This window comes from Rhinolophus ferrumequinum, chromosome 10 (assembly GCF_004115265.2).
Source record: "Rhinolophus ferrumequinum isolate MPI-CBG mRhiFer1 chromosome 10, mRhiFer1_v1.p, whole genome shotgun sequence".
NCBI lineage: Eukaryota > Metazoa > Chordata > Mammalia > Chiroptera > Rhinolophidae > Rhinolophus > Rhinolophus ferrumequinum.
Window position 1 is genome coordinate 14,224,944 of NC_046293.1, and position 12,235 is coordinate 14,237,178.

Below are 12,235 nucleotides of genomic sequence, written 5' to 3' on the forward strand. Positions count from 1 at the left end.
TATATACATTTTTTTGGTCATATATATCTATATCTATATATAGATATATAGGTATACCTATATATATAGATATATATATGACTCTAGTTGCAATTCTTTGCGGTGTAAGTCCCATGAGTGGTATCAGGTGGTGTTCTAGGGAAGGCATCATGAAAGAGGTGGCATTTGAGCTAGGTCTTAAGGACAGGGAATGTTTTTTTAAAAACCGAATTGGGAAAACAGGCCGAAGAAACAGGGTTCCTACAGCACATTGCTAGGCACACACAGTGCCAGGCACACACCAGATACCAGGTTCAGGGGGAAAGCAGTGGAGTGGAGGGGAGTTCGGGCCCTTCCCCAGCACCAACTAGCCTTACTGAATGGGCAAGTTGCTTAATTTCCTTGGGGCCCCATTTCCCTTCCACTCTGAAGTGATTAAGCCACACAGTCTCTGGAAGCAGATTGAGGTTCAAATCATGGCTGTATGTGATCTTGGGCCAGTCATTTGGGGTGGAGGCTCAGCCTCAGTTTCCTTCCTATAAAATGGGTAAAACAATTCCTACCGTACAAAGTTTTTGTGGTTTTAAGAACACATGTAAGTTGCTAAGCACAGTCCCTTCATTATTACATTTTCTATCAAAGGAGGGGCGACCCCTCATCCGCCTCCCTGTCAGTGAACTGCTGCTGATTACCCAGCACTGCCCCTAGTAGGGGATGTGGATAGACTGTGGGACCCCCAAAGACAAAACGGAGTTAAAAGGGCTTCAGAAAAAAAAGAAACAGCGTCGACAGTGGACTGAGTGTCAATAAATATGTTTCCACGAACAGACTTAACAGAGTCCAAGAATCTTTGCTAACTGTCCCAAACATGCTTGCGGGGTTGACTGTATTTTATACAGCCCTTTGGGCTTCCGCCTTCAAACCCAAGGAAGGAGACAAGGCCCAGCTCCGTGGCGGGCTTGAGGGGTGGATTGGGGGGGCAGGGATTCCCCAGCTCCCGGCGGGAAGGAACGCGGGTGGGGGGTGTCTGTTCCTGCCCCCTTTACTCCCACTCCCAGGGGCAGGGCTCCTGGGCCGCCCCGCTGCATTTCCTCTCAGCATAGGTCAAGAAGGGAGGGGGGCCAACACTTGGCCCACTGCACCGGGTCATCCCGGGCTCTCCTCCCCACGATCGTGCTAGCCACACCCACCTCGGTCGCCCCCGTGGCCCCTGCTCAGTCGCCAGTCTCGGCCTGGGTCGACCCAGCCCTTCGCCCTATCCCTTTGGTCACCTCTGCTGCCGGCCCCCGCCTCCCTAGTCCGGGTTGGGCAACCCCTCACCGCCCGGCTCCCGTAGACCCCACTCGGTTACCACCCCCACCCCGGCCTACGTAGGCCCCGCCTGCCCCCCCACGCGCCCCGCCTAGACCCCGTTGGGCCACCCCCTCTCTTCGGCCCTCCCTCTTTGGGGTCGTGGCGGCAGGGGGAGGGGCCGCCCGCTGGCCCCCGCGTGCGTGGCAGGCTCTCCCCGCTCGGCTCTCCCGGCCTCCCTTCCCGGGAGGCGGGGTCGGCGCCGCGGCGGCGGCGGCGGCGGCAGCGGCGGCAGCGGCAGCGGAGGCAGGCCCCCTCCTCCTTCCTTCCTCGCCCGGCCTCCCTCTTCGCCGCCCGCCCGCCCGCCCGCTCTCTCTCGGCGGCTCCGACGCCAACAGCGCCCGCGCGCCGCTCGCCCATCCCCGGGGGACCCCGAGGAAGTTTCCCGGCCGCGTGCCCTACTCGCTCGCCTCGCAGCCCGCGGCCTCACCCGCCGCCGCGCCCGCCATGCCCTCGGCCAAACAAAGGGGCTCCAAGGGCGGCCACGGCGCCGCGAGCCCCTCGGAGAAGGGCGCCCACCCGTCGGGCGGCGCGGATGACGTGGCGAAGAAGCCGCCGCCGGCGCCGCAGCAGCCGCCGCCGCCCGCGCCGCATCCACAGCAGCACCCGCCGCAGCATCCGCAGAACCAGGCGCACGGCAAGGGCGGCCACCGCGGCGGCAAGTCCTCCGCTGCCGCCGCCGCCTCGTCCTCGGCGTCCTGCTCGCGCAGGCTCGGCCGGGCGCTCAACTTTCTCTTCTACCTCGCCCTGGTGGCGGCGGCCGCCTTCTCGGGCTGGTGTGTCCACCACGTCCTGGAGGAGGTCCAGCAGGTCCGGCGCAGCCACCAGGACTTCTCCCGGCAGCGGGAGGAGCTGGGCCAGGGTTTGCAGGGCGTGGAGCAGAAGGTGGGTACCCCAAGCCCCCTAACCCCTGTCCTCCCGGCTGCCACCCCGGCACCCACAGCCGGACCCCTCGTGCCCTCCCGGCCGGGCCCCTCGCCCTGCCCAGGCCCGTGGCCGGAGCCGCACCCCCTCTTCGGCCAGTGGCCTGGGATGCTCCCACCCGGCCCCCTAGTTCCCAGGCGGTCCCCAGACCGTCTTTGTTAAGGGCCGCGGAGAAATGGGCCCGAGGGATGGACAGCCGTGAGGGTGGGCCAAGGACCTGTCACAGGACATTAGCGGTGACCTGTAAGGAAGCCGGCAGGCTCTGAGGAGCCCATTCTTCTTGGGCTAGGAACCGCTGAATGGGCAGAGTTGTCTGAAAAGGAGGTTGGAAGGGAAGCCAGCGCATCCCTGGAAGCCTCTGGCAAGGCCTCAGGCACCTCAGCTCTCCCAGTGGGAGACATCTGAGCCAGTTTTTAATAGACCCGGAGCCTGGGAAAGCGAGCAGTCATTCATTTGCGAAGTTTAAATGAAATATTACATATCTCTGGGACCCCTTGTCTTTTATTGGACCACTGTACCCACTTGGGTCTTTGAAGCTGCATATTTAAGCTTTAGAAGAAAGGAAAGGCCAAAAATAGTAGGTCATTTTGGTGAATAATACCACTAGGCACATTTATGTGGTGTTTGGAGGGCTTAACTCACTTATTATCCAATCCTCATAGCAACCCTGGGAAGGAGGTGGAACTGGCAGTTTGGACTCCATTTTCTAGACCAGAAAATTGAGGTTTAGAGAGAGAAGCAAATAGATAAGGATCCTAGCTTGTGAGTGGCAGACTGCATGAGCATGTCTAGGCCACTGCCCAGTTCAGGGATCACAGGGGCCTATTTCAGGTGTGGATGGACCCAACTTTCAATACAGAGTTGTTTCGCTTCCACCCTTATGTGTTTTTTCCACACCAAATGCAACTCCCTCAAATCGCATTCCTCCTCTCCATCCTCCACTAATAGCATTGCTCAATGAAAGTTGGTTGCCTGATTGAAACAAAAAATCCCGCCACCGCTTATGAGCCCGGAACTGCTGCCTCCTTTCCCAGCATGCTGCCTGTCCTGCCAAGTTTTTCTTGAGTATGTAGGACTAGGAATTTCCTCTTAAGACTGGCAGAGCAACTGGAATGAGTCAGCCTGCTAAGTGCTGCAGGCCATGGGAGGTGACTTTTTGAAGGGAGTTAAGGAGGCAGTGTGGCTCTGCCTATCCTGAATGTTAAATCCTTCTTAAGAAATAGATATACTGCGGGTGTATAATCACCAGGCTCCTGTTTTCCTCCCCATCATCTACCCACCTGCGAATCAATCATAATATTTATTGAAGTCTGATAGTCACATGGTTCTGCGTAGGCCCTGTGGAGGGTACAAATGTGGAAAAGACATGAATTTCATATTTGCGAAGCTGCACATAAGTTTCCATCATGAGACACTGTCCAGAAGAAAGAGGGTGTAGGTTTTGCCTAGGCCCGTGTCCCGGTGGCTGGGGTAGTGCCAGTTGAGATCTAGTTGGTCATAGGTAACTGTTGAGAGAAGGATTAAAGAACAGACAGACGGGTCAGGACTACCTCGAGCATGTTTGAGGGACAGCAGGTGGCTATCCTGCCTATAATAGAGTAACATTTAGGAAGTTGTGAGAGGGGCGATTGAAATTGAGGCCCAAATGGGGGCGGTCGTGAATCCAGGTTGAAGAAATTGGGCTTTATTCTCTCCACTTCCTCTCTGACTGGTCTTATTCCCTCCTTTCTGGTCCCCACTCCCTCTCCATCACACCGATGTACTGATTACTCTCTTTGGGGACCAAAAGTTTTCACTCTACACAGGGGAGGGCCCTATTCAGAGTTTTAAGAATCCACGTGGCTATAAACTTTTTCTATAATAACCTTTCTGTTCATGTAGTAGTGTAACCAAGCTATTATTTAACGCCTCGTTTTTATTGTGTGCTCATTTCTCACAACAACCCCAAGAAGTACAGTCGACCCTCGAACAACACAGGGTTGAAGTGTGTGGGTCTACATATACGTAGTTTTTCCCCCCAATAAATGCACACAGTACTGTTAATGTATTTTCCTTCTGATTTTCTTAACATTTTATTTTCTCTGGCTTACTTTGTTGTCAGAATACAGTACATAACACATATACCAAGTGTGTGTTAATTGACTGTGCTATTGGTACGGCTTCCAGTCAACAGTAGGCTATTGCTAAATAGTTAAGTTTTGGGGGAGTCAAAGTTACATGTGGATTTTTGACTGCACGGGGATCTCCCCTAACTCTTGTATTGTTTAAGGGTCAGTTGTACTATTATCCCCCTTCTGGAGATGAGGAACGTGAGATACAAAGAGGCTAAGGAACCGCATGGTTACACAACTAGTAAGTGGCAGGGCCAGGATTCAAATTGCAGTTGACTGCTAGAACACTCTTCACCACTCATCTGTTCATTTTGTTATCTTCTCCAAGCCTTGGTAGTAGGTGTTCAATTAATGCTTATTCCGTTGGCCTGGAACTTAGAACATGCCCAGAACAGTGTTAGGATTTGCAACAGTGTGTGCAAATTCTGAGTGCACTTCTGAGTAGACAGTAAATAAGTTATTTCGCATTGAGGAAATAACTCAAAGTGTGCAAATTCTGTGTGCACTTCTGAGTAGACAGTAAATAAGTTATTTCGCATTGAGGAGTGAGTGGTGATTGATGGTCCTCTGGAAACCTAACTTTGAACCCCTTATAACTCGATGTGAGCCTTGGTCGGGGATGGGTTTTGTTCTTAGCAGGGACATATACTTACTGTGTTATTCATAGTTAGTATTCACTGTTATTATTCATAATTAGTATCCTACTTAGTGTTATTCATAATTCGTATTCACATGTTAACGCCAGGCATTCTCAGTGCTTCCCAGCCACCCGCTGAGGCAGGCACCATTTATTAGCACCATTTCACAGATGGGCCAGCTGAGCCTTGGCGCGGTTGTGTTAACTCATTCGGGGTCATACACGGACCCTAAGTGGTAGAGCTGAAGGGCCTGGTTGCCTCACGTGATTGTAGGAGTAGGCCTAGTGGGGACAGTTTAATGAGACTAGTGGCTATTTGTAGAAGAGTGAGTTCTCTGGTCGTATTTCTTGGTTTTCATTTTCACTCTGGACACAGTAGTCAGGGCTTCAGGTTTAGGCAGCATCTCCTCCAGGTGCTCAGTGCACTTTGAACACTCCTCTGCCCAGGCATTTCATGTAGAGCTTAAGAGCTCAGCTTCTGAAGTCTCACAGTCTGGGATTTGGATGCTCCGTTCTACCACTTCTCAGTCTCCTCATTTGTAGAATGGAGATCAGTGGGAGCCACCAGCTCATGAGGTGACTACAATGACGTGAGGAGATGATGTCTCTGAAGTGCTTTGCATACTTGTTGGTATACAGTAAGTGCCCAGTTGAATGTCAGTCACTGCTGCCCGCCTCCCTCAGCTGTGAGCTCCCTGGGGGCAGGTATCCTATGCGAGCTGTTATTTTTATCTCTGGCATCTTAGTGCGCCAACCACATATATTGGGGGAACAGATGCATCCATTGCTGATTAATTATAGTAAGATCTTTGCATGTAAAGATGAAATACTACAGCAGCATCAGAAGGGAGACACTTTCTGTGTTCTTTCCATACTTTTGAGGGTTGGATGGTTCGGCTTCATCCGTAATTTCTGATCCAGTCTCCTTCCTAGCCATTTGTAAAGACCTAGCCTAGGTTAAGAGCGACAGTCAGGGATCAGAGGGGAAATGCACCAGCTTGGTTTGTATCCGGCTTTGCTCTGTTAATTCAGTTATTCTTTGATTCATTCAGAAAACACTGATGAATGCCTGCCATGGTGAGGTACTGCCCTCACCTGCCCACACTTCTATTCTGAGTGCTATGCTTAGAACAGGCAAGTAGTGTGATTACAGAACCTAGTTTCAGAGGTGAGCCCTCTGCAGAGTCCTTTATGACTCAGGTTATATTTAGTTGGGCAGGGAAATTATCTAATATTCTGAAGTCCCTAAGAACCTAGTCTAATCTGTCTTAAAAATCACAGACTGGTGGAAGCCAGAAGGGACATTAGAAATCTGTTTGTTAACAGACAAGAAGCTTGGGACTTGGAAAGCGAGTGTGACTTATTTGATTTGTGCGCACAGAGCTGGTTATTGGTGGGGCTGGAACTAGAGCCCAGGTGTCCTGTTCACATTCCTCTAGTGTTTTCCCTTTGGCACTGGGCTGAGGACAGTCTAGGAATCTCCAGACTTCTGAGCTCCTTCAGAAGAAAGATTAAACAAACGATAATTACCATGTTTTGATCATTCATTATGTGTTAGGCACTGTTTAGACACTTTACATTTATTAACTCACTTAATTTTCACAAGACAATCCTGTGACTCAGGTACTGTTTTTGTTTCCATCCCGCACCTAAGGAAACCAAAGCACAGATAGGTGAAATAACTTGCCCACAATCGCACAGCTAGGAAATGAACATAAGCAGTCTAGTTCTAGAGCCCGCACTGTTTTATTTTTTAACTTTTATCATGGAAATGTTGAAGCATAAACAGGAGATCAATAGAATGAATCCCAATTTCATTTGTCAATTTTTTCCATTCTTGTTTCCTTCTATCACCAGTCCTTCCCCCTTTTTTTTGGTCTGGAGTCAGAACAGTTTGACGGGGAAGCACTCTCCCACTATCCTGTTGGGTGCCCACTTGGTTTCTCTTGTTCTCCATATGCTCTCAGTTTTGGAAAATGGCCCAGGTCTTCTGAATGGCCATAGCATGGGCAGAGAGTCTGGCTTGTCTTTACCCGGAAGATTCAGCGGACACAAGTGGGTGCAGGGCTTCAGAAAATGTTGGTAGTTCAGTTCTAGGCTCTCTGAAGGGCGCGTGTTGCCTTGGCAGACCCAGTGGATAGTGAACTAGGAACTAATTTTAAAATTCATCCCTGACTGACACATTAGTTCACCCAAAGTATATTAGGATTAATTTCTGATAGAAAAGAGTTCCTTTCCTTTCCTTGTTTCTTTTGACAAAACATAGTATATCAACAAAGTTAACAATAATTCTTGATTATCTTCTAATACCCAGTCCATCATCAGATTTTCCCATGTCTCTCAAAAGTATGTCCCTTTTATAGTTGGTTTGGTTTATTTGAATCAGGACCCACGTAAGTCCACACATTTCATTCGATTGATAAATCTCAAATTTCTTTTAGTCTGTAATGGTCTCCTGTCTTTTCCCTCCTTTAAAACGCCATTTAATTGTTGATCCTGGTTATTTGTGCTATAGAATTTTCCACGTTGTGGATTTGACTGATTGCATCCTCGTGGCACGTTTGTCTCTTGTATGTTTTCTGTGAATTGGTGATTAGAGCCACACTTGATAGGTTCAAGTGTGGTTTTTGCTTTTTTGTTGTAAGAAAGCATTCTAGGTAGCACTGTGGGCCACACTGGGCTACAGGCCAGGCCATTAATCGTCATACTGTCAGCCTCTCAGTACATTAAACCAGCTCCCTGGGGCAGAATTTATTTAGAATGAATGTGTAAGAGCCAACAGGATCATAATGTATTCGCAAAGCCAGAGGATGCTAAGGGATCATCTGGTCCACTGATTCCGTTTTGCAGGAAGACAATGACTTGTTCAGGGCCACACAGCTAACGTGATGAGCAGAGATCCGAATCCTTGTCTCTTGCCTTCCAGCCCAGGGTCTCCCACGTGCCTCAGTCTTTTTCCTCTGAAAACCTGTGAGACTCTTTCAATTGCAAAAGCTAGAAACTCAGCTTAAAGTGGTTTAAAGAGAGAGGAAGGGAGGGAGAGAGAGAACTTACTGGCTCAAACTAGAAAGTTGAAGAGTAGATTTCTTCAGGTATAGCTGTATCCAGGGATTCACATTGTGTCTTCAGAGCTTAATCTTGCCGTCTCTCCGTGCTGCTTCCCTCTGTGCTGGCTTGATTCTTAGACTGATGTTGTTCATGTGCTGCTCCGAGCAGGTCCAGGCTTCCCTCGTCCGGTAGCTAGCGATCCCGGAAGAAAGGGGGGTTTTCCTTCCCAGTAGATTTAACAGAAGCTCTGGAATTGACTTGTTGGCCTGCCTTAGGTCACACGCCTGTCCACTGTGGCTCCAGGTTGGGGCGCTGGTCAGGCTTGGGTTACAAACCATCCCTGGAGCACTTGGAGGGGTCCTCGGGTTAGTCTTCCAAACCACATGGATTGTGTGTGGAAGGTTCCCCAAAGGAAAATTGTGGTCCATTCTAGAAGAGGAGGGATCTAGAAGCTGGACAGAGAAAAAGAAATATAGTTTGTGTGTGTGTGTGTGTGTGTGTGTGTGTGTGTATGTATATAAAATTCATCAGCTCTTCTCAGCAATTAACATCTGGATTGTGGTTACAGGTGCAATCTCTGCAAGCCACATGTGGGACTTTTGAGTCCATCCTGAGAAGCTTCCAGCATAAACAAGATCTCACAGAGAAAGTTGTGAAGCAAGGGGAGACTGAGATGAACCGGATCAGTGAAGTTCTGCAAAAACTCCAGAATGAGATTCTCAAAGACCTCTCGGATGGGATCCATGTGGTGAAGGACGCCCGGGAGCGTGACTTCACATCGCTTGAGAACACGGTGGAGGAGAGGCTGACTGAGCTGACCAAGTCCATCAACGACAACATTGCCATCTTCACCGAGGTCCAGAAGAGGAGCCAGAAGGAGATAAACGACGTGAAAGCGAAGGTTGCCTCTCTGGAAAACTCCGAGGGGTACAAACAGGATTTGAAAGCCTTGAAGGAAGTCGTGAAGGAAATACAAACCTCTGTGAAGGCCAAAGAGAAGGACATGGAGGCGCTGAGAAGCACCCTGCAGACCATGGAGTCGGATGTCTACACTGAGGTCAAAGAGCTGGTGAGCCTCAAACAGGAGCAGCAGAGGTTCAAGGAGGCTGCCGATTCGGAGCACCTCACTTTGCAGGCCCTCACGGAGAAGGTCTTCCAGTCGGAGGAGTCCACTGCCCGCCTCCCCGAGGAGATCAGGAGACTGGAGGAGGAGCTGCGCCAGCTGAAGGCCCAGGCCCCCAGGCCGGAAGAAGACGGGGTTTTCAATTCCGACGCCTTAGAAGTGCTCCAGAGTAAGAGTCAGGGCTTGGACTCCCGCCTGCAAACGGTGGAAGACGGCGTCCAGGCCGTGCAGATGGCCTCCGCGCGGCAGCGTGAGAGCCTGGAGTCCCTGCTGGCAAAGAGCGAGGAGTACGAGCAGCGCCTGGCCGCCCTGCAGGAGCGCCTGCAGAGCCTGGGCTCCGCCGCGGAGGATCAGGGCAGCCTGGCCAGCACCGTGCGGAACCTCGGGGAGGCCCAGCTCTCGCTCTACAGCGACGTGGAGGAGCTGAAGAGAAGCGTGGGCGAGCTCCCCAGCACCGTGGACATGCTGCAGAAGGTTCAAGAGCAAGTCCACTCGCTGCTGGGTCAGGACCAAGCCCAGGCGGCCCGCTCGCCTCCTCAGGACTTCCTGGATAGACTTTCTTCTCTAGACCACCTCAAATCCTCAGTCAGCCAAGTGGAATCGGACTTGAAAATGCTCAGAACTGCCGTGGACAGTTTGGTGGCATACTCAGTGAAAATAGAAACCAACGAAAACAACCTGGAATCAGCCAAGGGTTTGCTCGATGACTTGAGAAATGACCTGGATAGGTTGTTTGTGAAAGTCGAAAAAATTCATGAAAAAGTCTAAACAAGTCGTGTGTGCAGGGCACGAATTGAAAGTTCAGTTTCTCATGACCAAAAAAATGTGTTGCTTTCCCCCCTTGGGCCCTCTTCCCCCACTTCCTCCCTCCGTTCTTGTCCCTTTTAGAGAGCAGTGGACACCACTTGGAATACCAAGGCATTTTGTATTTTTGTGCCGGGTTAATTTATTGACAATGATTACCACACACCACTGGTTTCTCAAGTTGTCTGCTTCTGCTTTTGCTTGGTTTCTTGAAGGCCCAGCCCCTGTGAATCAGAGGTGCCTGTTAGCAGGGAAGCGTTTAGTGTCAGAGAACAGTAATGGCTTCAATGGAGGATTAACAGAAGCAGATTAACTAACCTCAAAAAGCCTGGCTGGCTGGCCGATTTCAAGGAAAAAAACGGGGGAGGAGGCATTTTTTTTCTTTTTAATTGTCTTCAAGGAAAATTAATTTTATTCTTTTTTATACTTCTGGCCGAAGTTTTCGTGAGACGTCACTCACTCCTTGTCTTCCACTTTAAACTGGTTAAAACTCATAAATATCAGCTCTGAATAGGGAAGGGGACAAGCCCCTTATTTTTCAGTTGACAAGAAGCAGCTGCTTGATGGTCGCCTCCCGTGGTGTGGGTGTCTTTTCCTTTCCTGAGTCATCCCAGTGATTCAAAGATAACTATGCAAAGAATCCAGAGGGTTCTGAATGTGAAGGCACAACCCCCCACAGAGTCCCCTGTGGCCAACCTGTGTCACCTCTTGGTAGGGTCCCTAAATAATGCATAGGTTTTGAATCCCTGAAAGGGGAGTCCCTGAAAGGGCAATGTATTATGGGGGCTGTCCACAAAGGCATGGGCCATCTCCCTGGGGAACAGAGGCCACGTCTTTTTATTTTACCACGATGTCCATGAAAAAGTCTGCTGTCAGAGCGGACGCCCATCTGTGAGGAACGTGTGCATTTTCTGTAGTTAGCTGATTGCTGTTTCCCTTTCCCTATGAGCTGTACTGTTCTTTAATGGCTGTCTTGCCCTTCAAAAAAGGAAAAAGAAAAAAAGGAAAAAAAGGAAAAAGAAAAAGATAAAAAAAGGTTTGTTTAGTTTACTGTGAAATGAACTGTATGGCTTATTTACAGTATTTTTAATTCTTAATAAACACTTGAGCTTTGTTATGACTTTTCCAGAGTGGTTGCTTCCTGAGAATTCAGTAATTATGATGTATTTTGTTAACGTGTAGTGTTCAGGATTAGAAAGGTAGGTAACTTTTCAATTTTCAGGTTACATTTTTTAATTCTAAAACCAAGATGGCCTTATTCTCAGGCCTGGGGACATACTTTTGATTGACTATTAGCAGGTTTGTGTATAGATCATTGCTTGACTACGACTCTTGTTAGTTACTACGTTTTAGAATCTTCTGGGGAGCTTTAAAAAATACCTGCCCCCCTACCCCCATGGATTCAAATTCAGTGAGTGTAAAGAGGGCTGGCTCGAGAATTTTAAAGGCCCCCTAGCTGATTCTAACGTGCAGCCAGGTTTGAGAACCACTGTCTCAGACCATCTTAGTGACCTTCGGCCCCAGTGCAAACCTGGGTATGTTTCCTTTACTGCCCAGGTTGCCCTCCACCGACCAGCTAATAAATGGATGTTTATTGAGTACCTGTGTGCCAGCATCGTGCCAAGCATTTCATAGCCTCCGTTTATTCCTCTTAACATTCCTGGGAGGTAGGCAGCATCGTTTCCCATTTTGCAGAGGGGCAGTGGGCTGAGAAGCATCCTGCAAGATCATTAGCTAGGAAGTGGCAGGGCTGAGATTTGAACCCAGTCCCTCTCTTAACTGTGACCAGCACCCATGCTGGGCCCCACTGCCCTGTGCAGTACCAGCTGTCTCGTGTGAGAGCCTGAGTCTGCAGGAGATCTTTTCTCTCCCACCCAGGAATCAGAAAGGGGCCAGGACATGAGTGCATGTGTAGCTTCATGCCCTCCGTTCTGGCCCGAGGGCCCCTCAGCTCTGCACTTCCTTGGTCGATCATTCTGGGTCCCTGAGGCATCATCTCTAAGGCTTCACAACTCTGAACGTGGTGTTTTTCCCAAATCAGGGTGAGCCCTTTAATAGATGTTAGAAATCATTTGTGTTTTTATTTTAATGTCTAAGGGCTGATATATATGCTTTAATAACTAGTTTTGCCCCCATTTAGGGAGGGAGCTGAGCAGCATACACTCCCATGCATGGAGAAAGTTAAATTCTCTTGGTTCCTCCTCAGGTTGATTGGTTGCATCAGGCATATTCTTGGCTTTTCCTCTTGCCATAATTTCT

General features: G+C 49.6%; 1 protein-coding gene across 1 annotated transcript; it reads left to right on the forward strand.

Annotated features, from left to right (window-relative positions):
* The first annotated feature begins 1,538 nt into the window (after nucleotides 1-1,538).
* On the forward strand, nucleotides 1,539-11,096 carry CKAP4 (cytoskeleton associated protein 4). Its single transcript, XM_033118465.1, has 2 exons — nucleotides 1,539-2,214; nucleotides 8,618-11,096. The coding sequence occupies exons 1-2, from the start codon at nucleotides 1,777-1,779 to the stop codon at nucleotides 9,938-9,940; spliced, it is 1,761 nt and encodes a 586-aa protein (XP_032974356.1). The 5' UTR covers nucleotides 1,539-1,776; the 3' UTR covers nucleotides 9,941-11,096.
* The last annotated feature ends 1,139 nt before the right edge of the window (nucleotides 11,097-12,235 follow it).